This window comes from Acipenser ruthenus, chromosome 9 (assembly GCF_902713425.1).
Source record: "Acipenser ruthenus chromosome 9, fAciRut3.2 maternal haplotype, whole genome shotgun sequence".
NCBI classification, from domain to species: domain Eukaryota; kingdom Metazoa; phylum Chordata; class Actinopteri; order Acipenseriformes; family Acipenseridae; genus Acipenser; species Acipenser ruthenus.
In genome coordinates this window covers 42,036,588-42,064,540 of record NC_081197.1, presented here as the reverse complement: position 1 = coordinate 42,064,540, position 27,953 = coordinate 42,036,588, and the positions used below count along the sequence as shown (strand labels likewise).

Genomic DNA, 27,953 nt, shown 5'->3' with positions numbered 1-27,953 from the left:
TAACTCATGAGACTGGAATCTACCCAGGCCAGCCTCAGACACGTCGGGTTGCAAGGCACAGCTTAAAAATGGCAAATCAATCAACTTTTGCTTATTTACGACACAGATAGATACAGTTGCATATTTATCTTGTTAGACCAACTGTTTGTATTTTTATTTATTTATTTATTTATTTTGTCTTTTACAACAGCAATATACTAAAAGGTAGCTTCATCTCTTTCTGCTTTATAGGATACAACTTGCCTGTGTGGGGGGGAAAAAAAGGTGTTCAAACATAAGCACATCATACTAACCATAGTAGATACAAGATTAAACACCACATGAATGGTAATTTATTTCCCAGTGTTTTGCGTCACTACACTTAATGACTTATTGACATGTACTCCACCACCACGATTTATACATATACAATCTGGACAGGTACTGTAGCTTGCACTTAGTTTATTTATTAACAGTTTCAGTAAGCATTAACAACTGAGAACTGTAAAAGACTGAACATTCCACGTTTCTGGACTCAAAGGACTGTCAAAAAAGATAAATCAAGTAATGAACACCCCCATGAGTTACTTATTAAAGTGAATCATTTTTAGAGTCATAATACATAGGACAATGCTTAATAGTGTTTAATCACCAATCCATAAATAATATTAATAAAAAATACGTTCACCTGTTTGCAGTCTATTTTATATTTGAGCTTGTTTTGTTTGGGAGCATTAACTATTATAGTTGCCTATCTAAGAACTTTATGTACATATTGCACATATTTATAATTTAAAGCCTTCTTTATGATCTTGAAAAGGATAAGCAGCAATGCAGCACTTTAGCAGAGAACTTCAAAAGGAAATCATTGGATTTTTTCTTTTTAAATATACATAAGGATAAATTTATAAAACTTTTCTACAATTTTCTTCTTTCAACTGAGGATTTTAGCAGCTTGTGAAGCAATTTGTTAAAAACAAACAAACAACTTACTAAAACTGCCAAGTTGCTAAATTTAATATAAACAGCCCTTAGTCATAAAACGTTTTAACTTCACTAATTAAATTAAACTACAACACTAGCCACCAAGTTTTTAAAGACAATTCTTGACAAAGAAGCAAAGAGAGTCCTCAGGCAACACTATTTAACAATGTATTTTGTAATAAATTAAAATAAAGTATATATTGTAAAAGTCAGTGTAATTCTACCATGAATCAGCAGTGCACGGCCTTCACTAAGAATCACAATCCAGGGACTTCAAATGTTACTCATTATATGTTGTGTAGAAATAGTATCACACACTCTGAGATCTACATATTTTTAGGAAAAAAGTAAAAAGTAAAAAAAAAAAAAAAAAAAAAAAAAAAAGGAAATATTCCATCCAAATTTATCACAAAAGACAAAAAAGCAAAAGCAACAAAACTTGAATGTTAAAAAAGCACAATTCAATTGGAGATGCACTCTTCTTTATTGTAGTCTTGGAATGTATAGGGGTTCCCAGCTTGTTTAGTTTCTCATCTTATTCCTGACCAGCTGTGAAGATATGAAGTCCAGCCGGATGATCTGGAGGCCACGACTGCTTCTTCTTCACCTTAAATAAAAGATTTTCTTTACAGCAATGACAATATTTCCATTTAAAGCTTTTTATGCTTGGAAGAATCTCATATCACTTTACAAAGCAATGCTTGATGTTGGATTATGTTTTTCAAATCTGATTATTTTTTATTTGGGTGCTAGTTGTCATCGTTAACTTGTGAGCTGTGACTTAAACCAAGAGAACTCAATTCACTTATTGTGGTGGCAGGATGATGACCATTGTCTTGTATGTGGACATTCTTCCACTGCACCACTTGGACATCTCATCTAAGAGTGTTACAATGTTAATATATCAGTGGTTCAAATTCTACGAGCAGACAAACAGACTAGTATCTGCAGAGTCACGTATAGTGTATCCAATGATTCTGTACACAGTGTAAAGAGGGTTGCTCGAGGCTTGGTGGTCCAGTGCTTAAAGAAAGGGGCTTGTTACCAGGAGGTTCCAGGTTCAATCCCAGCCACTGACTCACTGTGCGTGACCCTGTGCAAGTCACTTAACCCCTTGTGTTCCGTCCTTTGGATGAGACGTAAAACCGAGGTCCTATAGTAAATGACTCTGCAGCAGCAGTTGCAATGTATAGTTCACCCCCAAGTCTCTAAATCGCTTTGGATAAAAGCATCTGGTAAATGACTAAATAATAATAATAATAATAATAATAATAATAATAATAATAGGGAGACAATTACCCCGGTGTGTTGGCTTAATTATACCACGGCTTGTCAAAATTAAGTCTTGCTTAAAACAAAAAAAACAATGATCGTCCATAAAATGGGGCTATAATGCTTGCCTTGTCTAAGCAAAAGGTGAAAACCTGTATCAACTATTTTACTAGCTTGAACAACTGTTGGGAACTGCATTATTATCAGCAAGCTACTGTATATGTAACCTTCCTAAAGATATGGTGGCAAAGGAATCAACATTTCTTGTAAATTGGCCAAAAATTTTCAGATTGGACCAGAAGGTTTTAAACCCATACAAGATTAGCAGTTGCAGTTATTAGATCCCCCTTAATGCCATTCTGCAAATGAAAACCCCACAGAAGGTCACTGCTTACCTTGTGCTATTGCGGACAGTTTACTCCTCTCCTCTGGGCTGAGCTGCAACATGGTGTGGATTACCGGGAGGAGGGCCTGTCTCTCGCTGCCTGACTTCAGGAATATAAACTGCAGCAGGACGTTCTTCAGGTACTCCAGATTAGCTACTGACTTCTCTCGCTCCTGGTTCCTCTCCAGTCTTCTCACCTCGCTCTTCAGAAGCTACAGTACATTACAGCAACACTTTGTAACAGGGTTCACAGAATCACGCCACATAAGCTGACTAATAAACTCAGTAGAAGGCAACTAAGCAAGCAAGTCAATAACATACCGATATGAACAACACATCACACGTATCAGTGCCATGACCTACAGCAGGGGTTCCCAAACTTTTTGGTTTACCTGAGGCCCACCTGTTCAGCTGCATTAGGCACTGCAGCCCACCATTAGCACTTATGAAAAATGTCATTAAAAACATGTTTCAACCTATAACACATTAAATAAACTTTATCTGAAAAAAGGTGGGCCTCTGCACAGTTTGGGAACCCCTGACTTACAGTACATCCTGAACAAGTGGAAAAGAATCCCAATTAATGCACTTGCATTTTTTATTCAAACACCCTCAATCAATTAATAACAAACTACAATGAGACGATTTATGCTGAAAAATGTATTGGTAGAATATGGATAACAAAGGTATATTGTATTGCAGCAAATCCATGCATTTATTGTAAATACTGCATTGTGTTCTATAATCCTTTAACCACTTCAACACCATGACGTACGCATGTACGTCAATTGAAAACCCACTTACAGTACCATGCCGTACCTGCGTACGTCTAGTTTCCCATTCTATTCTATGATCGGTTTCTCAGTCTAGCGTTTCAGGTTTCATTCTCTAAATCAGTGCTAGTACTGTGGAATGTGCAATGAAAGTTGGGGGAGGGTCAGGTGACATTTTTATCCAATTGCGTGTCATGTAGCGATTCCAGTCTAGCTGTGGGCGTTTAAAAGGCCGAGATATATTGCAGGAAGCCATTCAGCTTTTACAAGTATATATATAGTGTTTTAAATTATTATTTTTTGATTTTTTTATATTATTAGTTTTACTTGTTTAGTTATAGTTTATATAGTTTTTAGCGAAAGCTAAACATGGCAACGTACTTGGTCTTTCTATAATGAGCAACGGGAGTGAAGTTGGTTCGGAGGATTTCGATACCAGCGACAGTAATACTAATCAAAACACAGCACTGGGTACAGGCAATGCGGCAGGCAGATCCATCACAATGCCTGCACAAAGTAGCTGTGTACACGCATTTGTGACTATCCCTCCGAAGCAGACACCGTAAAAAAGGTACAGGGTCTGCTACGAAAACGAAAACAAAAGAAAAGACAAAAGAAAAATGTGCAGTGGTTGCGAAGGCAGCCCCGGGTTCTGTTGTATTGAACATTTCAATAAATGGCACAAGTCGATACTGGCACACGTTTTGATGTTGTTTGATTTTTATTTGATAATTCCTGTTTACTGATTATTGTTGTTATTATTGTTATTAGCAGCGTTTTTGTTTTCATTGTTAAAATAAATAAATAAATAAAACGTTTTTATCTCTATATTGAATATGGGTATGTAGTACACAGCAGCATAAAGGGTTGATGAAAAACACAGTTTAAGTCATGTATTTGTGTTTTATTCATCATATGTTAACATTTTATAGCAATTACAGGTTTGAAAACATTATTATTTTTTTCAAAATCTGGTACCTGGGAAGGGGTTTCATTTTTACATCTGGAGTTGAAGTGGTTAAGTAGAAGAAGGTCATTAACAATCAGAAATCAGAAAAAAAAATTATGATATACTTCTGGTAGACAAATATACCCTATAAGTAAAAAAACAAACAATGGTTTGTTTTAAACATGGTGTATCTTCTAATGGATAATATGTGTCTTTGCAGTTGTATACAGCCACTGAAGTCACGGTTTTGTTCACTTACCGTGATCTGTTCCATTAGGATAGCATTGGTGGCTTCTGTGTCATGGAGCAGCCCATTCATGTGTTCAATACTCTTGGTTGCTGTGTTTAATTCCTGTGCCAATTCCTCTTTGGTTGGCTCAGCTTGCCACACTAGAGGCTCTGAAAAATATGTCAAATTAAAAAGGTGGTGGTGTATTTTTCCCCTCTTTTTTTTATCCATATGTTTTTACGAATGTTGTGTACTCCAAAGAAAAACATGTCCAAAGAGGTTGTTTTCACTCAACCTAACTTGTTTATTATATACAGTATTTTTTTAAAAACATTTACTGCAGGTTGTTTACACATTAAAAAAAAATGTACTTACCCATCTTTGGTTCAGGAGAGTTCAGAAGTAGTTCCAGTGAAGGGATGTGGGTGCCAGAGGAGGACACTGACTCAGTCTCAGTTGTTTCCATTCCTTCTCCCTCCTCTCTAGCCATTGATTGCAAGTCAAACAGCAGAAGATCTGCGTTCTTCCGCTCTTGCAATATCTTCCTCGTTTGCTGAACTGGAACAGGACCTGGATTAAAATCACAAGCAAAGACAACACACATCGAATCAGCATAATACACATTTAACACAGAGATTTTAAAAAAACAACAGCTCTGATGTACAGTATATGACTGAGATAGATTTGAGATGTGTTTTTTATCTATAAAACAATACATAATACTTGGCTCATCAGCAAATGTTAGTTAAATTCTGGGACAATCAAATGCAGTCACTTAAATTAGTTAATGTAATAAATAAAATTATAACATTCTCTAATCTAATTAAAAGTACAACAGAAAATGTTATAGTTTTTTTACTTCTATACTTTTAACTTTTCCATCTATTTAAGGATATATATTTGTATTTCTTATGAATGCAAATATCACAGGAGTATGACATGACAACAAAGATAAAGCAGTTATTTTCTATTACTTTTCATGATGAATGCAAGTAGTCATTCGAAGTGGTTCTGGGTTCTGTTGCTCCAATACTGAGTCTTCTTACTTTTTCTCTATAGCTGTCCTTACCTGGCTTTGAGTTGCCTTAATCATTGAACAGACTTAATCATGTCATTCAAGTAAAGTGACAAAAGAGGTTTGATCAATGTGAGGTGGTTTGGATTGTCAAGGAAAACTCAAATTAAGCTCAAAACCAGGTAAGGTCAATATTGAAGTTATGTAACCCAGAACTACTAAGAGAGACTGCAAGTATCATAAAACAACCAAGGACATTGTAAAAAAAAACACACACACACACACACACACACACACACTACATTCAATTAAATTTAAAGCTACTTTAAGAGGAAATATATTATTGTAGGTTGCAATTCTACAATTTAAACACATGAAGGCACTGTAGTGTAATATACCACTGTGGTAGGTCTGAGGCCCACCACATGCAAATAGTGTATTTTTGGTATTTTGGTTGTTTTTTTACTTTGTTTTTGAAAAATATAAAAAAGAAAAGAAACTAAAAGATGCCAGACCCTTTGTAAAGATGTGTTGGCGGCTGCGTGTGTTTATAGGAAATGGCAGCTGTGGATTGCCCAGCTGTAGATCCCTGACGAGCCAGTGGGTGTGTCTCAACAGAGCGTCTTGCTATAAAAGGGGGCTGCTGACATACCTTCAAGGATGAAGAGCCAGAGAATAATGAACTGCAAAACGGCATTTTTTAATCTACCTGCGAGTAATCAAGACAACTACCCAACCACCGTACAGGGAACTGGGGTCTTGATTTTTGTACTTTGAATAGGAGAACAGTTTGGGGGATTTTCAAATCCCAACATAGTACAGAGAAGAAGGTTCCAACAGCGGGACTCCCCTTTTAGTGGGAGCAGTGCCGAGCAGACTGTGTTTTGTTTTACCGATTTATTTTTTATTTTTGGACACTTTGTGTGTATTTGTGCCCACGTACTATACCATTGTTGGTACAGACACGTGGTTTCAAAAGTGTCAGTCAAGTATAATTGTCAGGTCTCCGTGTTTTAGAACTACAGTTGCCCAGCAAACTAAAGGGAGTTCCAGCACCTTTTTTGTTTTAGGTTTAAATGACACTTACTTGTTGTGCTTGCCTCCTTCTGGAGCTGGAAGAGCTGGGCCTCCACCCTGCTGACCTGTTGCTGCAGCGTCTCCACAGTCTTTCTGTGATCCTCCTGCAGGTGGCGCACTTGCTCCCGGAAGCTGTTCCGAAGAGCCTCGTTCTGGTCGGTTAGCTGACTCAGGGTCTGGGCGTGCTCCGACTTCAGCACCATGTTCTCAGACTGTATTGAGCGGAGCCTAAATCATAAGAGGAGGGGGGTCTTAATATGCTTTTAATTGTTGAACAGCTAAAAACTATTTCTACAACGTACACTGAAAATCAATGCCAATTTGGCATGCCTTACAGACAAAGATACTGTGTAATTATTTTTTTACTGGACTTCAGTGTTAAAAGTTACCAATCCCAACTGACTATCGGCACCTAGTTAAAAAGGTCTAGAGAGGTTGTGCTTGACCATAACTATGTAACCCCCATGTTTTATCAGATCTGCAAAGGATTCCGAAGTTAACAATTGTCCAGGTTCCAAGCCATTCCAGGTTTTCTTGTGAGCTTTAATTAAAATTGGCCCCACAAAATAATTACAATTTTAATAGAACTACCTTCAAACTCAAGCTTAGGATGCTGTAGGTGTGGCAACAGCTTGGATCTGCCTACTCATATTTAGTTAGGCAAAAGAGAACTTATAATTCCATCCTCATATCAGCATCACTAATATTTCCTTGGTGTCCCTGTTTTTATTAGTTCTGCAGCAGGGCAGACACTACCAGTATTTGTGCAGAACTGCTGCTGTTGAATTTAAAGTCATACTTGTCCCCGAGTTCTGCCTCCTTGGCTACAGTTTCCTGCAGCATCTTATTGTGTCGCTCGAGGAGAGTGTCGTGCTCAGACTGCAAGGCCTGCAGCTCGTTCATGTTCGCCTGTAGGCTGTGCTGGGTCTCCTGGAGCTTGGCTTTCAGCTGGTCCATCATCCTTTCCATACATTCTCTAGAGGGCAGAGAAAACAAAGATTCCCTTAACACAGCACACGCTATACAGTATATGTAAAAACGTCATGTTTAAACTGACAATAAATACAACACAACTATTTACATTAGTAACAATATTAAGAAACAAACCAAATACATATTTCAGAAGGTAACGGGATAATTAGAAAAGGTTGTTCAAGCACCCTTTTGAAAATCCATGGAATTAGGACTTTTTGGTAAATACTGTATATCTAAAAATGAATGTATTGTATGAAAAATAAGTTTCTGTCCCTCGCTATGGCAACAGCAATACATACATTGTAGTCTTACCTCTCCTGTGTAGCTGCATCTTTTTCATTCTGAGATGCAGACTTGTTCTTTTGTTGCTTTAAAACATTGTGTACACGTACTTTATAGCTTTCAAACTCTGAGGCAGTTGAAACCTGTTCTGCCTGCAATAATAAAACAAAAACAGTTATATATGCAGTTATGTGTGCATATAATCCTGCCTAACTCAGTGTTACAAATGTTCTCAAACTAGCTCCTAGATATTAGTTCACAGCTCAGATATCACCACATAGTTAGCAGTCTCCGAGTAAATGGCAGGAGAGAAAGGGAGGCTCTCCACCTTTCATAAGTACATTCATATTAATTAAACAATTTAAAACTAACACAAAATTACAAAAATCATAATGGGGTCTATTTAATAATCAGATTTTTTTTTTTTACAGACCTCTTTTCATTGTATTGTAAGGGAGGCTCAGGTTGACTGTATGCTATTGCTCCCCACCTTTCATAAGTACATTCATATTAATTAAACAATTTAAAACTAACACAAAATTACAAAAATCATAATGGGGTCTATTTAATAATCAGATTTTTTTTTTTTTTTTTTACAGACCTCTTTTCATTGTATGTTAATGTTACAAGTGGGTCAATAGATGAATATGTTATTTTTTCTCAACAAAATACTCCCTAATCAAAACCAAAAAAAACCTTCAATAAAGAAAAGTAATCTGTTTTATATCCAAGAGGCACAGATGTTTGCTACATAACCGTAATTTCATATGAATCCAACCTAACAATATAATTCATTACTATAAACGTCTAAATTAGGTCTGGATTTTTTTCACTGTAAAAAATTTCTTATTTTCAAGATATTTTCCGATTAAACATAATATTTGTTAAAGCAGAAAAAATAGCGTTGTCACATTCAAAATCGATCATTTTCTCTAGAGTTATTACACAACAAATGTTCTTAAATATTTCAATGCTTACCTGAAAAACAGTAAATGCTAAATTGCAGAATAATTTAGTTTATATCCACCTTTTAAAAGACATTCTATTTGCACTATTAGTTAATTATAAAACAAAATAAAAAACATAAATAAAAGTAAAAATAATAATAGACACATGAAATGTCCCCTTCTTGTACTGGATAGAGCGATCTTTAGCAGAAGTATTTCTGATCTTTGATGCAGCTGGTGTCTTTTTCTGAAGACATTTTAAAGAAATCGAAGTCATAAAAAAGTATATATACACTATTCTTTCAGAAATTGAGATTTTCACTGGGAACTACATATTACACAGCAATGGATACATTTCACAGAAACTGCTAAATCCAGGATAACTGTGAAGAAAATACAGCCTTAACTATAATAGACCAAAAGTAGGAAACACATCAAATGCTATTGTTTCTGTTGGGGCAAGCTACACAATTTATCACCACCCATTAGGCCTTGGAAGAAAATCAGTCAAAATGTCACTTTATAATTAAGTTTTGTTTAAATCATTTAGCTGTTGTCAGTTAGCCCACTACAAAATGGAAAATCAATATTTGCTATTCATAAGCCCTAATATCCAGCTATGTTCCTTTGTAACAAAAAAAAAAAAGATGAAACCAATTTTGAATACAAAATGGAATTTTATCTACCGGTATATGAATGTGACAATAAGAACAGGGGGTGTTCTGCAGCAGTGTACCTTAGCAGCGGTGCATTCCTCTTGCAGTGTTGCAATTTTCTGTTGAAATGCACTTTTTGCACGCTGGAGCTGATCGCTCATTGATCTCAGCTGTTCCTGCAGCTTGTGTCTCTCTGCTGTGAGATCGGCACACTGGATCTGAAAACCACAAGTCATACCCAGCTTAAGTGAAAATAAATGAAGCAGAATTTAAAACAACCAAAAGCTGACCAAGCATTTGATAAAGTAAACAGAGTTTGATTAATTAAATCAAGTCAAAGGGATTAAGAATACTTATATAACTAAGGTGAGAATCTTAAATACACCAGGCTTCTATTTAAGATTGTACCTTGTAGTCTTCCAGTTGCTGCTGGCTTGCCTCCAGTTCCCCTTTCAATGATGACTGAATAGCGAGCTGGTTTGCTTCCTATGAAAAGAATAAGGACAGTTGCTTCTGGAATGAGATTCATTTTGAATGTCACTATTGATTTAAAATAACACACTCCGTATGAACTGGTTTCCGCACAACTTGGTGCAGCGATTACTCACAATCTTTTTTGTATCGGCTAGCTCCTTCTTTGTTTTAACCAGCAGCTGTTTTATCTTCGTGTTTTTATCCTCGGTCTGATCCAGACATGACTTCATGGATGCTAAATAATATGTCAACAAAAAAGAAGCAAACAAAAGCATTTTAAGATGATGTTGCTTCAATTCATAAAATAATTTTAGGGGGTACCACACCACACCACATTTTCTTACTATTAACTACATTTTTCTCTCCAATATCTCCAAGCTGTTCTTATAAAACATGTGCAACCAAATAAAACAAGCCATATCTAAAACTCAAAATAATATCCATATATTTTTCTATAACATTAATTTGTGTTGCTGGTGTTGCTTTTCTAATTTTAAGTGAAATTACAACTACAGTGGTTCAAAAAAGTATTCAACCACCCCTGCTGATTGTGATGCTTGGGGTTTGGAACATTTGTTGCCCAGTTTACCCCACTCAGAAACTTCTTTTACCAATTGTCCTCTCTTTCAATATAGATAAATGTAAATGAGCCACCTGTCTCGCAGATTAGTTGAACCCCAAAAAGTTATACATCTTTTAAGAATGATGAGTGATTTGGGGTTTGAGTCATTTCTTACCTATTCATTTCCTTCAAATGTCTTGTTTACTTAATATCTTGGCATCCTTGAATAAACAATCCTCTTTTAAAAAGCAAGACATCCCAAACATGCAGCGTCACCCAAAAGGCTATCCATTTCTTACCAGCGCAGAAGGAGTGGGATTTTTGTTCAATATTTTACTCAAAAAAATAGCTTTCTGCAATGGGGACTGCCAAGATAGGTCCCCATTAAGCAGTTGGTCTAAGCGAGTTAAAACAGCCAACAAATGTCCAACCCTCACGCAATACAAACCAGCAGGGACAAGTGAATACTTTTTTGAGTCACTGAACATGACATATTAATATATTTTCAGCAATTTAGGTCAGTAAAAGAATAGTAATTAAAACCTCATACAGACTTACATTGTGTCTTAATTGGCTTGATTACATAATATCTTATGGATTACACACATATTGGATATGGATTATTAAGATATATTTAGATTAACTGACTGTGCAAGCATTACTGACGACTGAGGGAGTAGATGACTGATCCCTGTCTGCTACATCCTGCCATAAGCATCCTGTGGAATCACTGGCTTGGGTAAAAAGACTAGGCTAAAATTCTAGGGAGTCTGAAACATGTAACTTACATATCTCCTCCTGCAGTGTTTCCTGTCTCTGTTTTTGTATTTTAATCTCCCCCTCATACTCCTCAATCCTGCTTTCTTTGTCAGAGATATTCTGGTTTAATTCCTTCACCAGTCGTTCATAATCAGCCATCTCCATATCCATCAATGAGCTTTGCTGAGCATCCTGTAAATAAACTCTCGTTAAGCTCTAATGATAGTGATGGGAAGTAGTCCTGAATATTTGTTATGCATGCTTTTGATTATTTAATTTGCTTAAAAACTGCTTTAAAGTATAAACCAAATTAAAAATGGCTTGACGAAACATGCAAATACAAAAAAAAAACAAGACTATCTTCTGTTAAACATATTTCCTGGATGATTCATTTAAGGCAGCTTACATCTTGTATACAAGTGGTTCAATCATTACAATTTAATAACGCTGACCTTTTGTAATACATATGTATGTACTAGGGTCTGTGAATTGGTTATGATATGAGAGGTGGTTTACCCTGAGGTCACACCTTACATTAAGCCCTTGGCTGGTAATGACTGAAAGTTGTGTTTTTCATTGGATGGATCTGCATGATTTCAGTTATTTGTAGTCCAGTTTCTAGTGTCACAAATCTACAAGGACTTGTGTTTCAACACCACTGTAGATAAATAAGTGATATGGTAAAAATGTATCAAAACATAAAGGCTAAGGGCTATAGAAAAAAAGCTCAGGGGGTAAATTTTAATATACAATAGTTATTTCTTGCTAGTTCTGTAACATTATTTTGTTTTTCCAACAAAATAATGGAGCAAACCAAGCACTGGGGGGTAAACGCTTTGTGAATGTGACCCTAGTGTTTATTATCCATCTGGCTGTTTGTCAATTTGGATACCTTTCTCAATAGTTCCAGTTCTTGTACAGCTTGCTGGAGTTGCTGATTCTGCTTCTGAAGGTGTCTTTGAAGATCTTCTATTTCTTTTAAAGACATACTGTGGTCCTATGAATAGATTTTTTTTACAGAAAAACAAAACAAAAATGATAACCTGTCTCCCTGCTAGTAAAACAAACATTGGTTCTGATTTGTAAGAATTATAATACAGTAAAAAGCCTTAGAACCCTCATCTGCATTGTTACATAATTAAACATTCTGGAATTCTGTGGTATTTATGGAATTGTTTCTTGTGAGGCAATCTTCAGAAACTAAATAAAAATAAATAAAGTATTATAAAATAAACGTAAAATAGGTAAAAGCAGAATATGTTTTGTGGGAACATATCTGAAGTAGCTGTTTGCAACTGTTGCTGCCTATGAATAATTGCTACCTTTATCTTGCGCTCCTTCAGAAGTTTTTCTCCTTCTAGTTCCTTTTCCACTGCTGATTTGCCCTTCTGCAGTTCTACAATCTGAGCCTCCAGCTGCTTAACATTCATCTGCAGGGTTTCAAGGCATGTCAACTGATCTTCCTTTTCAGAGATCAACTGGTCTTTCTGTGAATCAAACAAAACACATGTATGAGATCTGGGACAGACAAAAAAAAACAACCAATTCTATAAAACATGGCTCAATAACATGACAAAAAATAATCATACAAAACTGACAGTGGGTGGTTGTTGTAGAAGGATTCTACTGTATTGAGTTTTAGCTACCCCCCCCCCCCCCCCCAAATAAAAATATGAATGGCTTTAAAACAGCTGCATTAAATTATTTCTGTGAACCCCCTGCTGCGCACCATGTTGCTAAGCCTTTAACAGAGAAGGTCACAGGGTTGAATTCTTCGATCTCCTTCAATTAAATGAAGTGAGCTAATTTGAGAGTGTACTCCGAGGGGGAGGCTCACTGTCTTTAGCAGTGACTAAGACAAGTGTGTGATTAATGGGATGAGTGGAGGAGGAAAAACAGACAACTGGCAGAAAATTGTGCACAGTCATTACCAGTAAGGGTCACTATGTACTGAAATAAAAATATAGTGAATAGAGAGTAATAGTAAAAGGACAGACAGCACTGTAGACACTGTAGTCTTTTCTCTAATTATACACTAGACAGGGTGTAATCAAGTACAGCACCTTCCCTAAACTGTTGTGAAGGAACCAAGCATGCAAATGGGCAAAAGTGTAAATAAAAAATCAATTGTTAATAATAATTAGTAATTAACAAATCTTTGAAAAGGTCACAGCTAGTGAAACATGGAGGAGGCTCGGTTATGTTTTGGGGCTGCTTTGCTGCGCCTGGCACAGGGTGCCTTGAATCTGTGCAGGGCACAATGAAATCTCAAGACTATCAAGGCATTCTGGAGTGAAACGTACTGCCCAGTGTCAGAAAGCTCTGTCTCAGTCGCAGGTCATGGGTCCTCCAACAGGATAATGACCCAAACACACAGCTAAAAGCACCCAAGAATGGATAAGAACAAAACATTGGACTATTCTGAAGTGGCCTTCTATGAGTCCTGATCTGAATCCTATCGAACATCTATGGAAAGAGCTGAAACTTGCAGTCTGGAGAAGGCACCCATCAAACCTGAGACAGCTGGAGCAGTTTGCTCAGGAAGAGTGGGCCAAACTACCTGTTAACAGGTGCAGAAGTCTCATTGAGAGCTAGAGAAAACGTTTGATTGCAGTGATTGCCCCTAAAGGTTGTGCAACAAAATATTAGGTTAGCGGTCCCATCATTTTTGTCCATGCCATTTTCATTTGTTTTCTTATTTACAATATTATGTTGAATAAAAAATCAAAAGCAAAGTCTGATTTCTATTAAATATGGAATAAACAATGGTGGATGCCAATTACTTTTGTCAGTTTCAAGTTATTTCAGAGAAAATTGTGCATTCTTCGTTTTTTGTGGAGGGGTACCAACAAATTTGAGCACCTCTGTATGTGAAAATGCATGTTATCTAAAGTATTTGCACTTATGCCTTTTCTTTGATTACTTCTTGCTACTTTCAGTTATAACAAATGCATTTTTATTTTGAAATCTTCAAGTAAAATAAATACAATAAGAATAAGAAGTGAATTGTCGCTGGTCCATTTGCTGCGAGTTCCATCTGTGCCTGTGGTTCTCTTGGGGGATATTCCTGTCGGCAAACTTAAGTAAAAGGAACTTATTAAATCTCAGAGGTGGCCTGTAATGAAGAAATACAGCAGATGGCAAGAGACCATTTTGACACTCTCTCTCATTACCCTGGCAGACTACATATTATGAAGAAGGGACTGTCTGATTGAGAAAATCAATTTTCTATGTGAAGAATGCAAATCAATGTTGTTACTAGTTCACGAGAGGGAAGAAGCTGTTTCTTTTTCAAAGAGAAGAGGCACACCATACCTGTAGGACTGCAGCCTGCAGATGCTTTGTAAGCTCTCCAATCTGACGATCACAATTATCTCCTCGTTCCTTTTCCAAGTCGAGTTGTTCAGTCTGCTTGTCATATTCGGCTAAGAGATTCTAGAAATTAAAAATAAACAAATAAAAACAGAATTGTCAGACGGCTAGACTTTCACTTGTGACACACTGAACAAACTGCCCTGTTTTAACAATCCAAAGTGGTTCCTTGGGGGTACAGGATGCACATATTCTCAAGTTGCATCTCAGACATAAAGAAAGTATTTTGAAAGTGACAGAGCCATCTCACTCGATAGCAGTAACATAATTCTCATCATACACATGCAGTACAATTGAGATAGAAATGAGAATCCTCTCCATGCCATGAATTACCACTGAAAATGGTGTAAAAAGTGAAATAATCTTCTCAAAAACACTTTGTACGGCTCTCTTTATTGTAATCCTCACTCAGTATCGCACACTGCATGGAACCAGTACCTCGTAGCTTTCGGCTGCTTGAATTACATCCTTTACAGAGCCAGATAGACGCTCCCTCTCGGTTTTCACCAGCTCCAGTTCTTCCTTCAAGGCCTGAACCTTTTATTAAAAAAAAAAGAGTTTTAAACAAGGTGTTTCACTGCCATATAAATAAGATATATAGAAGAAATAATATCTGCCATGAAAAGGTAAATACGTATTCAGTGGCACATTAGATTATAAGGCATACATAACCATGTAATAATATGGTATTAACTTGTTCCAACTACCAATGGTGGAGCAAGGTTTCAGTGATTCCAGGTAAATGCTTCATTTTTTTTTTAAATGACATATTTTAAAATCCTGTTTCAAAGGTAAGAAAGTGTTAAATGGAATATATAACATCCTGGAATGCTCTGCCACCTCTTTTCTAGTCGTATCCAGCTCCTTTTTTGCCTTCACCGCCACAGCTTTGATCTTGTTCATCTTCTCGTGTTTTTCTTTGTGTTCCTTTTCCAGATTACCTGGATCAGTTAAAAACACATTTAAGAATATAAATGTGTCCATTTTTTTTTTTGGTTTACAAAACTAGTAAAACAAATCAATGTAGTCACAATCAAGTGTAACCCTGTTGAAATGTATCACAGTATCCAAATATTTTGTTTTAATGTGTAATATTTGAACAAATATTGTTGTGGATCCCTCCTGTTTTTAATACCTCTGATCCAGTGAAAAACATTAACTTTTTGGGCTACTTCTTGTGTAAGATTAACATCTTTTTTTTGTCCTTTCACAAAAGTGCACATTCCACTTTTTGCTGAAAGATAAATAGTTCCCATTATTAGAAATCTTTAAACTTAAAATAAACTATATATAAATGTAGCCTTTAGTGCAAGTACGTCATCCCAAGACATCAAAGAGTTTTAAATTTGACTATCAGGTATCAAATGTGCCAGTAACAATGATGCTTTGTGCACAGAAATGTCAAAATCCCTTGCTCATCTAAATACTTGTCAAAAATCTGTCATCCAAGTTCAGCGGTTTTACTAAGCAACCAATAGTTTAGTGTGAAACATTACCTATTTTGTCAGTTAGCTCTCTTATAACCTCTTCAGCTGGAGAAGAATTCTGTTTAGACTCCTACATTGAAAACATAAATAAAATTGGTAAATGGCTGGAATACAAAAAGCCACTCATAACATAACATTAACAAAATATATTCTTACTATTTACACAGTTGGTGTTGTACACTTGTGACCAATGATGGCTCCAGCTGCAATAACAATTGCTTTAAAATTTAGCACCCTATTCTAAAACAATATATGCCACACTTTGATAAATGCTGTGCCATGTACAGAGATGTGTGCCTACAGCTATTGTCAACATGTAGAAAGCTCAGACATGTGCCCTAGGACTGCTCAATTAGTAACCAGTCAAATGTTGTTGCTGCATTGTATCAATTTTATACTGATTTGGCAGCCTGCTGTGATCAAATCCTACCAAGCAGACATTGTCCATCTACTATGGTGATTGAGTTTATTTTCTTGTGGGAGGTGCCAACGTTTAAGTCAGCACCCGTTTCTCTTAATGAAATTAAACGGTGCTCTTCAGAGGAACCATGCTTTCAAATGAACTTCCTATTAGAACAAGTAGCATAACTTTAATTCTGGATGGACAGAGTTTTCAAATACAGAGCTAGGGCTGAAAAGTTGCAACTGCTGCTGGGTCAGAATTACTCTAATGTCAGTGTCACACCATTTGACATACTGCACAGGTATCAGGATGCTGAATTTTAACTATAACAATGTATCTGTAATATTTGCAAATTGTGAATGAAAAAAAGTGAATAACCAAAAGATATTCATCACAACAGAAAATGAATCGGTGAGCATGTTAATAATTTAATAAAAAGCAAGCAAATAGATTTTAAGCATTGGTTAGAGCTCCATTAACGGTACACTACAGTATATTGAGCCCTGATCAATTTCTTTAAAGACCTGCACGTCTATTAAATTATTTGGATATATGGATATTAACAATATTAAATATACAAACCTGTAAAGATACAATCTCTCCCTGCAGATTGGACAACTCAGATTCTTTTTCTGCCAGCAAGCGTAGGAGTTTTTCTCTTTCATCATCTCCCACCACTTGCTGAACAGTTTGATCTATCTCATCATTCTTTTCTTTTTCAATTTCCTTTAGCTTTTCAGACACAGCCTCAATTTGGGCCAGAAGAGCTTCATTTTCAACCCTCATCTTCTCATTCCTGGTTTTCATTTCTAACAGGTCCCTCTGTAATCCCTCTTTGTCCGAGAGAACCTCTTCAAGGTTTTCCTTCAGCAGGGTCCTCTCTTTTGATAAGTCATCATTAAATGACCGAAGCTCAACCTCCTGAAGTCTGCCTTCCTCTCTTAGACTTTCAATATCACCTTGCAGCTGTGCAATTCGTTCATCACTTTGCAGCAACGCACTGCGTTTTCCTTCCATAACCTTATCCCACAGCTTCTGGACCAGGACAGAAATGTCTTCTACTTCTTGGTCGTTATTTGAAAACACTTCAATGCCTGCTTCTTGTTGCAGATAGTTGAAAACGTGAACCCTTACCTCAGCTAACTGTTGTTGCTTCTCTTCAAGGTCTTTCCTGAGCCTCTCTTTCTCTTCTGAAACAGCCTGGAAAGACTTCTCCAGATTTCCAGTTTCATCTCTTTCTTTCTTAAGGTTAGTCAGATCTTCCTCTAGTGCTTTCAGATCAGAACACTTCTGTTCCTTCTCCAAACATAATGCTGCTACTTTATTCTCCAGGATTTCTAGCTGGTGGCTGATGCTCTCCTTTTCTGCAGCATTAGCTCCCGTTTGGATTTCTGCTTCATCCAGTCTCTGCTGTAACTGTGTGTTGTCCTTGGCAAGGTATTCCAATCTATGCTGAAAGTCAGTTAACTGTTGTTGCTTCTCTTCAAGGTCTTTTCTCAGCCTCTCTTTCTCTTGCGACACAGCATGTAAAGACTTCTCCAGATCCCTAGTTTCACCTTTAAGCTTGTAAAGATTATTACTATCAGACCTGGCTAGATTAAGCTCTTCCTGCAAATGGTCCCTTTCATTCTTAAGGTTAGTCAGATCTTCCTCTAGTGCTTTCAGATCAGAACACTTCTGTTCCTTCTCCAAACAAGTCACTGTTAGTTTACTCTCCAGACTTTTTAGCTGGTGGGTAATATTCTCTTTATCTGCAAAAGTGGTTCCCAGTTGCACTTCTGCTTCATCAAGTCTCTGTTGTAACTGTGCTTTGTCCTTGGTAAGGTCTACCAACCGATGCTGCAATTCAGTTAACTGTTGCAGCTTCTCTTCAAAATTGTTTCTTAGTCTCTCTTTTTCTTCTGACACAGCCTGCGAAGATTTCTCCAGATCCCCAATTTCATCTTTAAACTTGGACAGACTGTCTCTATCCGACCTGACGAGATGAAGCTCTTCTTGCAAATGGTCTCTTTCTTTCTTTAGGTTCATCAGTTCTTCCTCTAGTGCCTTTATCTGAGTTTTGTCCTTGGTAAGGTTCTGCTGAAATTCAACACATTGTGCTTTCTCTGTAGAACATGTGTCTCTAAGCTTTTCCACCTCTACTTCAGAATGCTTTAATGCTGCCAGGATATCATCCTTCTCTAAGTTCAAAGCTGCTAACCTTTCCTCCAGCTCACGTAAAGCAGTGTCTTTATGATGCAGGATAGACAATAGTTCCTGTTTTTTGTTCTCCCAGTCACTTTCAGAGGTGTCTTGTTGGGGCCTTGCCTCTGACTCCAGGATGTTGATTCTCTCAAGGAGTTTATCCTTCTCATTGAAGGCAACTCTTAGTTTTTGTTGCAGCTCATGGATTTCAGCAGCATTACTTTCCTTCATTGCATTGTATTGTTTCACAAAATGTCCTGTTGTATCACCTAACTCAGACTGCACATTCCTTAAGATCTCCATTGTTTTCTCATAACTGTCAACTGCCTCATCCTTCTCTACAGAGAGCTTCTCACACTCTTCCTTTAGATTCTGGATTTCCAAAAGCGCCTTTCCTTTTTCCTTCTCAGCAGTGGAAAGCAAAGTTTGTTCCAGTGCCACAATCTCCTTCTGATGTCGTTGCTTCAGAGCTTGTAATTCCTGCACATGCTGGTTTAGTGCCATCTCCCAGTGATCGTTAGTGGTTTGGAGATCGGATTTACATTTTGTGGCAATGCTATCGTTGTCTTCTTTGCACAGTTGTAGCTCATTAATATTAAACTCCAGTTCTTCTTTTTCATGAAGGAACTCATCCTTGGCTTGTTGGAGTTCCAACTCTAACCCTGTCTTCACGTTACTCAGGTATGTCAGCTCATCCTGTAGGATACTATGCTGGGATTGCAAATCCTTTAACATGCGTTTCAGGTTGATGACCTCATCTTCACCTTGCTCCACAGAAACCAAAGGCTCGGAATGTTTTTTAACCCACTCTATGCCAGTTTCCTCCTCTTCTTCCACGTCCTGAAGGCTGTTTTCTTTCTGATCTAGCTGCTCTGACAGGTCTTCGTTCATTTGAAGCAGTCTATACCTCTCTTGCTCATGCTCCAAAGCTGCCGATTCAAGCTGATCCACAAGCTCTTTTACTTCTTCCTGGTGGGCTATCCTTATTTTCAAGAGCTCTCCACGAAGGCTTTCGATTTCCTTCTGGCACTCTGCTATTGCGGCTTCTTGGATTTCTTTCAACATTGTTGTCTCTCTTCTCTTTTCTTCTTCAGAAGAGATCAACTGCTGCTGCAGGCTAGACAGCTGATCCTCATATTTCTGCCGGACTAGTTTGAACTGTTCTTTTAACTCTTTTACTTCATTTTGATGGCCAAGCTGCTGCCTGAATTCAGCAGTAAGCATTTGTTCTTTTTTGCTGGACTCCTTCAAAAGTTTTTGAAAATCTGCAGCCTCTTCTTTATGTTTTGAATGAACAGTCTCTAATTCATGTTTTACATCTTCAATTTTCTTTAGGTGCTTAACATTAGACAGGTCAAACTGCTTCTGAAGTTCTGTTACTTTATCCAATGCATCCTAAAAATGGAAATACAGAAGTCACCCAGTGCTTTTGTGCTTAACACTTACAGTATACACCACAAACATATAGAAATTGACAAAACACATGACTTTTTTTTGCTACAAAATACGTTCTGTGACAGGATCCAACGCAAACATTTTTTTCTTCATTATTTAGGATTGTTAGCCAAAACCATAACATAAAAAGGTGCACAAAAATGTATATAAAAAAATACAAAAAATAATCTAAATGTACAGTATTACCTTTGCCTCTTGCTTTGCCTTTTCATTTTCTTTTCGAAGTAATACTAATCTCTGTTGAGTCTCAGCCTTTTCTAGAAGTACTGCATCCATCCTTTCCGTCAGTTCCTGTTTACAAAAAGGACACAAACATTTAATACAGGCCTTCACTTTCCTGAGGCTCCATTATACCTGTGCCTGATTTAACACAGCAACAAACTTTAGCAGGCTGAAAACAGAATAGCGGGTATGGTATGGGCTTTCTCAAAGTCGGTGCTGAGCAACTTTCTTTAAGCATTCTATTCTGAAATGTAGTTACTAAACAACCCCCTTATCACCCACAAAATAAAGGCCTTAAAACCTGTTGCAGATCTCTTAAGATGAAAACAGAATATCTGAAGCTAAGCTTGAAATTATTCTGACGGTTTCTGACAGAACTGCATACTAAAGATCTCTGATCAGCTGCCTCATTATAAAGTGGGATAGTAGTTTTGCCATTTGGTCTTTTTGAACCGGCGTTCAGCAATTTATGTAGGCCAACAACATCACAAAAGACTATACTGGTATAAAAGACATTACATATCAAAATAAACAACAGAAGTGCAAAGTATACTATTTTTTTGTTGTAATGTTTATAACTGTAAAAAATATATAAAACATACCTGAATTATAGCCTCATCTGCTCCACCACTTGACTTCTTTTCAAGTTTTTCAACTTCTTGTTCCAAATCTTAAAGACAAAACAGGTTAACAATTCTTAAAGCACAAATGCTCAGAGAGGGAGGGAAAACACAGTCTGTTAACAACATATAGCCGTAATTCGAGTTCTCAGTATCATGAAAACATCCACACTTTGTACATGTAAAAACAGAAGAGTGAGAAATGTACGCATATTGACATATTTTGATACCTAGTGTGGTAAATCCTCACTGCAATTGGATAAGCAATTATCTAGACTTCCATACACTCTATTGGGAAAAACACCATTAACATTTATATTTGCATAACCATAAACACTGGAGAAACTACAACACGCTAGTAAACTAAGTTGTTTTATTCTATGGTAAAATGGTGAACTGGGTCAAAAGCTAAGGGTATCTCTTTTGTTTCCTTGTTTTACTGCAATTCCTTTAATACCACTGTACTAAATTATGCATGTTGTAAAAATGGGGAGATCACATGTCGACCCTGGGTTAACACACTTGCACAATGTGCTGAGCCTCCACGCCAGTCGTTACCAGCTAACCATTACCTGCACATCTTGCTTTCACCTTCTGCAAAACAACCATCTGCTTTTTTGTGAACTTGATGAGGTCCTCCTTAGACAAAGTATCCAACTGTGTCAAAACAAAAGAGGGAAAGGGTTATCATGAAAGATTCAGCTGATGTGTCAGGATCCCTCCAAATAGGTATCCAGTCATTTCATATCATGACATAAAAGAGTACATGAATATTGTGGCAATAATCCTGATCACTAATCTGGCACCTTCCCCCAGTGTAATAATATGTCAAATATTTCCATATTTTAGTGGTAGTCCTACTTGGTTAAATCAACAAAAAGGAAAAAAAAAAATCTAATATACAGTACTGTGCAAAAGTTTTAGGCAGGTGTGAAAAAATGCTGTAAAGTAAGAATGCTTTCAAAAATAGACATGTTAATAGATTATATTTATCAATTAACTAAATGCAAAGTGAGTGAACAGAAGAAAAATCTAAATCAAATCCATATTTGGTGTGACCACCCTTTGCCTTCAAAACAGCATCAATTCTTCTAGGTACACTTGCACAAAGTCAGGGATTTTGTAGGCATATAGTCAGGTGTATGATTAAACAATTATACCAAACAGGTGCTAATGATCATCAATTCAATATGTAGGTTGAAACACAATCATTAACTGAAACAGAAACAGCTGTGTAGGAGGAATAAAACTGGGTGAGGAACAGCCAAACTCAGCTAACAAGGTGAGGTTGCTGAAGACAGTTTACTGTCAAAAGTCATACACCATGGCAAGACTGAGCACAGCAACAAGACACAAGGTAGTTATACTGCATCAGCAAGGTCTCTCCCAGGCAGAAATTTCAAGGCAGACAGGGGTTTCCAGATGTGCTGTCCAAGCTCTTTTGAAGAAGCACAAAGAAACGGGCAACGTTGAGGACCGTAGACGCAGTGGTCGGCCAAGGAAACTTACTGCAACAGATGAAAGACACATCATGCTTACTTCCCTTCGCAATCGGAAGATGTTCAGCAGTGCCATCAGCTCAGAATTGGCAGAAAACAGTGGGACCCTGGTACACCCATCTACTGTCCGGAGAAGTCTGGTCAGAAGTGGCCTTCATGGAAGACTTGCGGCCAAAAAGCCACACCTCCAACGTGGAAACAAGGCCAAGCGACTCAACTATGCACGAAAACACAGGAACTGGGGTGCAGAAAAATCGCAGCAGGTGCTCTGGACTGATGAGTCAAAATTTGAAATATTTGGCTGTAGCAGAAGGCAGTTTGTTCGCCGAAGGGCTGGAGAGCGGTACACAAATGAGTGTCTGCAGGCAACAGTGAAGCATGGTGGAGGTTCCTTGCAAGTTTGGGGCTGCATTTCTGCAAATGGAGTTGGGGATTTGGTCACAATTAATGGTCTCCTCAATGCTGAGAAGTACAGGCAGATACTTATCCATCATGCAATACCATCAGGGAGGCATCTGATTGGCCCCAAATTTATTCTGCAGCATGACAACGACCCCAAACATACAGCGAAAGTCATTAAGAACTATCTTCAGCATAAAGAAGAACAAGGAGTCCTGGAAGTGATGGTATGGCCCCCACAGAGCCCTGATCTCAACATCATCGAGTCTGTCTGGGATTACATGAAGAGAGAGAAGCAACTGAGGCTGCCTAAATCCACAGAAGAACTGTGGTTAGTTCTCCAAGATGTTTGGGCCAACCTACCTGCCGAGTTCCTTCAAAAACTGTGTGCAAGTGTACCTAGAAGAACTGATGCTGTTTTGAAGGCAAAGGGTGGTCACACCAAATACTGATTTGATGTAGATTTTTCTTCTGTTCACTCACTTTGCATTTTGTGAATTGATAAATATAAACTATTAACATGTCTATTTTTGAAAGCATTCTTACTTTACAGCATTTTTTCACACCTGCCTAAAACTTTTGCACAGTACTGTATATATTTTTTACAACCGACATTATGTTACATGTAGATTATTTTAAGATGGTCGTTGATGGAAAAAAAAAAACATTTCCTTATAATATGGTACAGTTCACATATCACTTTACCACAAGTATGTGAACAAACTAGAGCAAATGCTTAAAAACAAAAACAAATTCAAGACATTTGTGGTGATACATATTGGCATGAAAGTGACAACTTATCAACCTTACGTCATGATCTCCTTATATACTCTTGACAATTGGTACTAAACAATTTATTAACCATATTTCATCACATTTAAAACACTGAAGTGTGACATGCATACACCCAAGTAGAACTATATCCTTGTTGCTGGGGATATGCATCCTGAGTGGGGGAGGGGGTAATAAAGTGACCATACTCTGATTATTCAAGCTTTTCAATCTAAGATATCACAGTTAAATCAGATATATTGTATGCAATAGACCTTACCACTGGCACGTTACCAATAAAATAAAGTAGCTTCTTGGATAGGCTGTAAATCACCTGCTATGTGAAAAGCGGCAGGACATTAATAGCTTTTTTGCAGCAGGGACCCACTTACTTTGCTGGTGATTAGTCGTGTTATTCTATCCAGTGTCATAAGAACATGTATTCTGTAAAACCTCCATATCATTTGGCTTCTGCCAATACAAGCTAACCTGCACTGGTGTTCTCTGGTCTTGAGAAAAAAAATTGGGAGACTAGGTTTCTGTATTATACTATTAATATGGTAATAAAAGGAAGGCTTTTCTTGAATGTGGCTGAAATGTATGTAATGTGATAATACCAGTCTAAACACAACATGTGTCCTCACTTGCATGTCTAGCATGAAATGGAAGAGCTAGCTGAGCACTGAGCTTTCTCATTGTGTCAACAATTGTCCATCATTCGTAATCATCCCACATACAGTAGCGTCTAGTGCAACGATATGTTAAAGAAGAGTAAATAAAAAGTGGCCTTTGAAAGCAAACTTTGCAAATCAAGATTTAACTTTCAATTTTAGATTAATGAAATGCCTAAAAAGAGTTGGATTCAGCAATGGGCAGCAGTGTGGAGTAGTGGTTAGGGCTCTGAACTCTTGATCGGAGGGTCGTGGGTTCAATCCCAGTTGGGGGACACTGCTGCTGTACCCTTGAGCAAGGTGCTTTACCTAGATTGCTTCAGTAAAAACCCAACTGTATTAATGAGTAATTGTATGTAAAAATAATGTGATATCTTGTAACAATTGTAAGTCGCTCTGGATAAGGGCGTCGGCTAAGAAATAAATAATAATAATAATAATAATAATGTCCATTTTTGCAAAAAATGTTGCTTTCTTCTGACAGGGAATGTGTATTTTGGAAGGTTCACTCTTAACAGAACATTTTCAAAAATTACATTAAATAAACACTGAACAACACCTAAAAACAAGCATAACATAAATATTCAAAACAACATTAACTGTTCAGATCCAACAATACAGCTGTGAATATGGTGTTCATGCATGCCAATTATGGTAAAAGTTCACACATTATCCCCACTACCCACCACTGACTGTAGCCTATGGTGCTTCATTCCAGCCACAGCCTATGCAGACCTGGTTGGATAAACTTCACATTTACCTTTGATTTTCCTGTCCCTGGAGTTGCTGGGGAGGCCGCAGAGTCTGGATTATTATCCTGTTCAACACAAAATAGAATAAGCTTTATTGTGATTTTGTAAATTTTAGAAGGTAGAGTATTAATGGTTGTTATAATTAAGTTTTCATACAAGCAACAGTAAGCTTGTATGGTTTATTTATAGCTAAACTGAACTAGAAATACGTAATAAGCATTCCTGTGCCAGTAATATAGAGGAATGGTGTCTGATCTTTGGTTTGTAAACATAAAGTAAAATGTGAATAAAATTGTAGTGGTTGCAAAATTTAATTATAGATTATATGACACAGCAATGTACCAAATGTGAAGAGGTTATTTAAAAGTGTGTGGTCTATATGCTTGATACGTCCAGAAGTTAAAACACTGTGGCAGTGAAATGATTAATTCGTACCATTTATAAAATAACTGCAGTGAGAGAATCATAGAGTTCGGCAATGTGCCAAACATAAAGAAAATACTGTAGATTGCTAAAAGGTCACATGACTAGCATACTGCAGGTCTGAGGTCAAGTTCAAGATAAATTCAGCATGTTTATACAACATTGAACAAATTAAATTGGGTACCTCTGAGATTTAAGGGTTGGGGCAGACAAACACTACAGAAGGGTCTTGTGTACTTGTTATCTGTTTGCACTTGTACTCCCTGTATCATTTCACTTCAGCAGTGTCTTCTGGGTCAAATCATGCTACTGGCTGAAAGTATGCCAATTAACAGGTGAAGCAGTTGATTGGTTATTTTGACAGAAAAGATGCCAGTGAAGGGATGGGGACAATTTCACACTCCAAGTGAAATGACCCAGTAAGTACAAGACAGTCAAAAGCCTGGCTTCCAAAGAGAGTTTTCTTTAACATGATAGTGTAGTACCAGATGTAATGTTGTGTAATGAAAATACAACTTTCATCTTTGTTATGACATGTGTTTCTTTCAAAACTGCACATCTCAGACCTATGTGCATGTTGGAGGCATTTTATGGAACTCTTTTGTAAGCTACAATGACATTAATGTTGGTAATAATTAAAGGCGTTTCCATTTAAAATCATTATTGGAACTGCAGATCAGTGACAATCAAATAGCTTAGGCTATCCACTTCACACCTGACCCAGACAGTATTGGGCTTATATATGACTGGATGAGATTCTATTTGCACTGACAGAGGGAGCGAGAGAAAGATTGTCAAAAGTGCAATTTTTATGCAGGCAAGAGGCCAAAAAAACCCCCCCAATAAATCCTAAAATGAATGCAGAGGACAACAGTACCAGATTTAAAGCAGACCCATGTTATTCAAAACATATTGCAAGACTGAAGTCATTTTTTGATTTCTAGCATCAAAAAAAGTAATGTATCCAGCTTTTTAGAAAACAAAGCTTGACTTTGTTTAAGTATACTGTATAGGCTACAGTATATTTTATCTCTGGGACCTGTGGTTTACACAGAGGCATACACACAGCCTTGTTTCTTCTGCAGCCTGCATGTTGTCCATGGAGCCATGCCTTGCCTCTGGATTTTCTTGAATGACTGGTTTGTTAAATTTGCCAAAGGCTGCTTACTGCTGCAGTACTCCCAAGGGCAACTTTATTTAATCAGCCAGTCACTCTCACTGTGCTCCTAAATTACAGGAGAACTCAAAAATAAAGAGCCATTATATACTGGAAATCTAACTTATTTTTTAAACTAATGGTGGTTTTATTATCCATGATTTGTTTTGATAAGATTTTCACAGTAAAAACAGTCAGATCTGAGGTGTTATGGTTTACTGAACACTGTCCTGTGATCTCAGTCTCAGTGTGAAGAACAGGACACAATTGCCAACGGGGCACATCTCAATTACTTAAAGTAGAACTCCAGCTAAGGAAGAGACAGGATGTTCCATAAGTTTCAGTCGAGTTATACCTGAGATGGATCCGTGTTTGTGTTTGGGGTGTGCAACGTGTGGTGTATTTTACTGGTTTACTGGCTAATAAAGTTTCAAAGGAAAGCTGCAAACGGATAAAGTAGTTCAATAGTTGGGGGGGGGGGGGATGCTATTGCATTTCCTGAATAATAATATAACTTAGAGTAGCGACAATTTATTGTATTAGTAGAGACCAGATGAAAAAAAAGTATCTGACTGGACACCCATCTGACAAATACAATAATAGGAAACAACCAATCACTAGAAATACAACATTATCAATATTATCATGAGCTTCTATATACATATCAATATATTCCGTATACACTATTGCCCGCTTGATTCAGTGGTAGTTTCAAGATCATTTGCAATAACAATAATTCTACTCACCTCCATAGCTGCACAGCTTTATATTTCACAGTGCTGACCTGTTAAATATAACAACGTTGAGATATTATAAAAGCAAACTTCTGTTATGTTAAACCCTTTCTGCAGCTAAACAACAGCACCAGACAGAGATCTCTATTTCTCGTGTTGCTTCCGTCTTCGTATGTCGTGTTGATAAAGACGTCACATTTTTGGTTCAGGGGTTAGGCGGCTTCAGGAAGCTGTGGTATCCATGGAGACGCTTAAAACAGATGAGCCGAAATTCAAGCTCTATTCATATTCGTCGTTTTGTTTTTCAAACAGGCCAAACTGAATGTGTTCCTTTTTCAAATGAGAATATATATATATATATATAGTTTGGCTCTTGTAATGCTGTATTTGCATATTTCCCTACAACCGATTTGCTTATATACATACATACATACATATATATATATATATATATATATATATATATATATATATATATATATATATA

The 27,953-nt window shown here is 37.1% G+C and overlaps 1 protein-coding gene across 1 annotated transcript; it reads right to left on the bottom strand.

The window, feature by feature from the left end:
* Positions 1-137: 137 nt before the first annotated feature.
* On the bottom strand, positions 138-27,660 carry LOC117406105 (GRIP and coiled-coil domain-containing protein 2-like). The gene is made up of 23 exons (XM_034009920.3): positions 27,479-27,660; positions 25,162-25,218; positions 21,634-21,718; positions 21,044-21,111; positions 20,406-20,510; positions 17,163-20,159; positions 16,187-16,247; positions 15,531-15,631; positions 15,129-15,227; positions 14,634-14,753; positions 12,641-12,805; positions 12,211-12,315; positions 11,348-11,510; positions 10,132-10,232; positions 9,932-10,009; positions 9,604-9,741; positions 7,951-8,072; positions 7,463-7,639; positions 6,674-6,891; positions 4,947-5,141; positions 4,602-4,741; positions 2,631-2,832; positions 138-1,570 (listed from the first exon to the last, which is right to left on the bottom strand). Exons 1-23 carry the CDS (start codon positions 27,482-27,484, stop codon positions 1,494-1,496), a joined length of 5,580 nt encoding a protein of 1,859 aa, XP_033865811.2. The 5' UTR covers positions 27,485-27,660; the 3' UTR covers positions 138-1,493.
* Between the last annotated feature and the right edge of the window lie 293 nt (positions 27,661-27,953).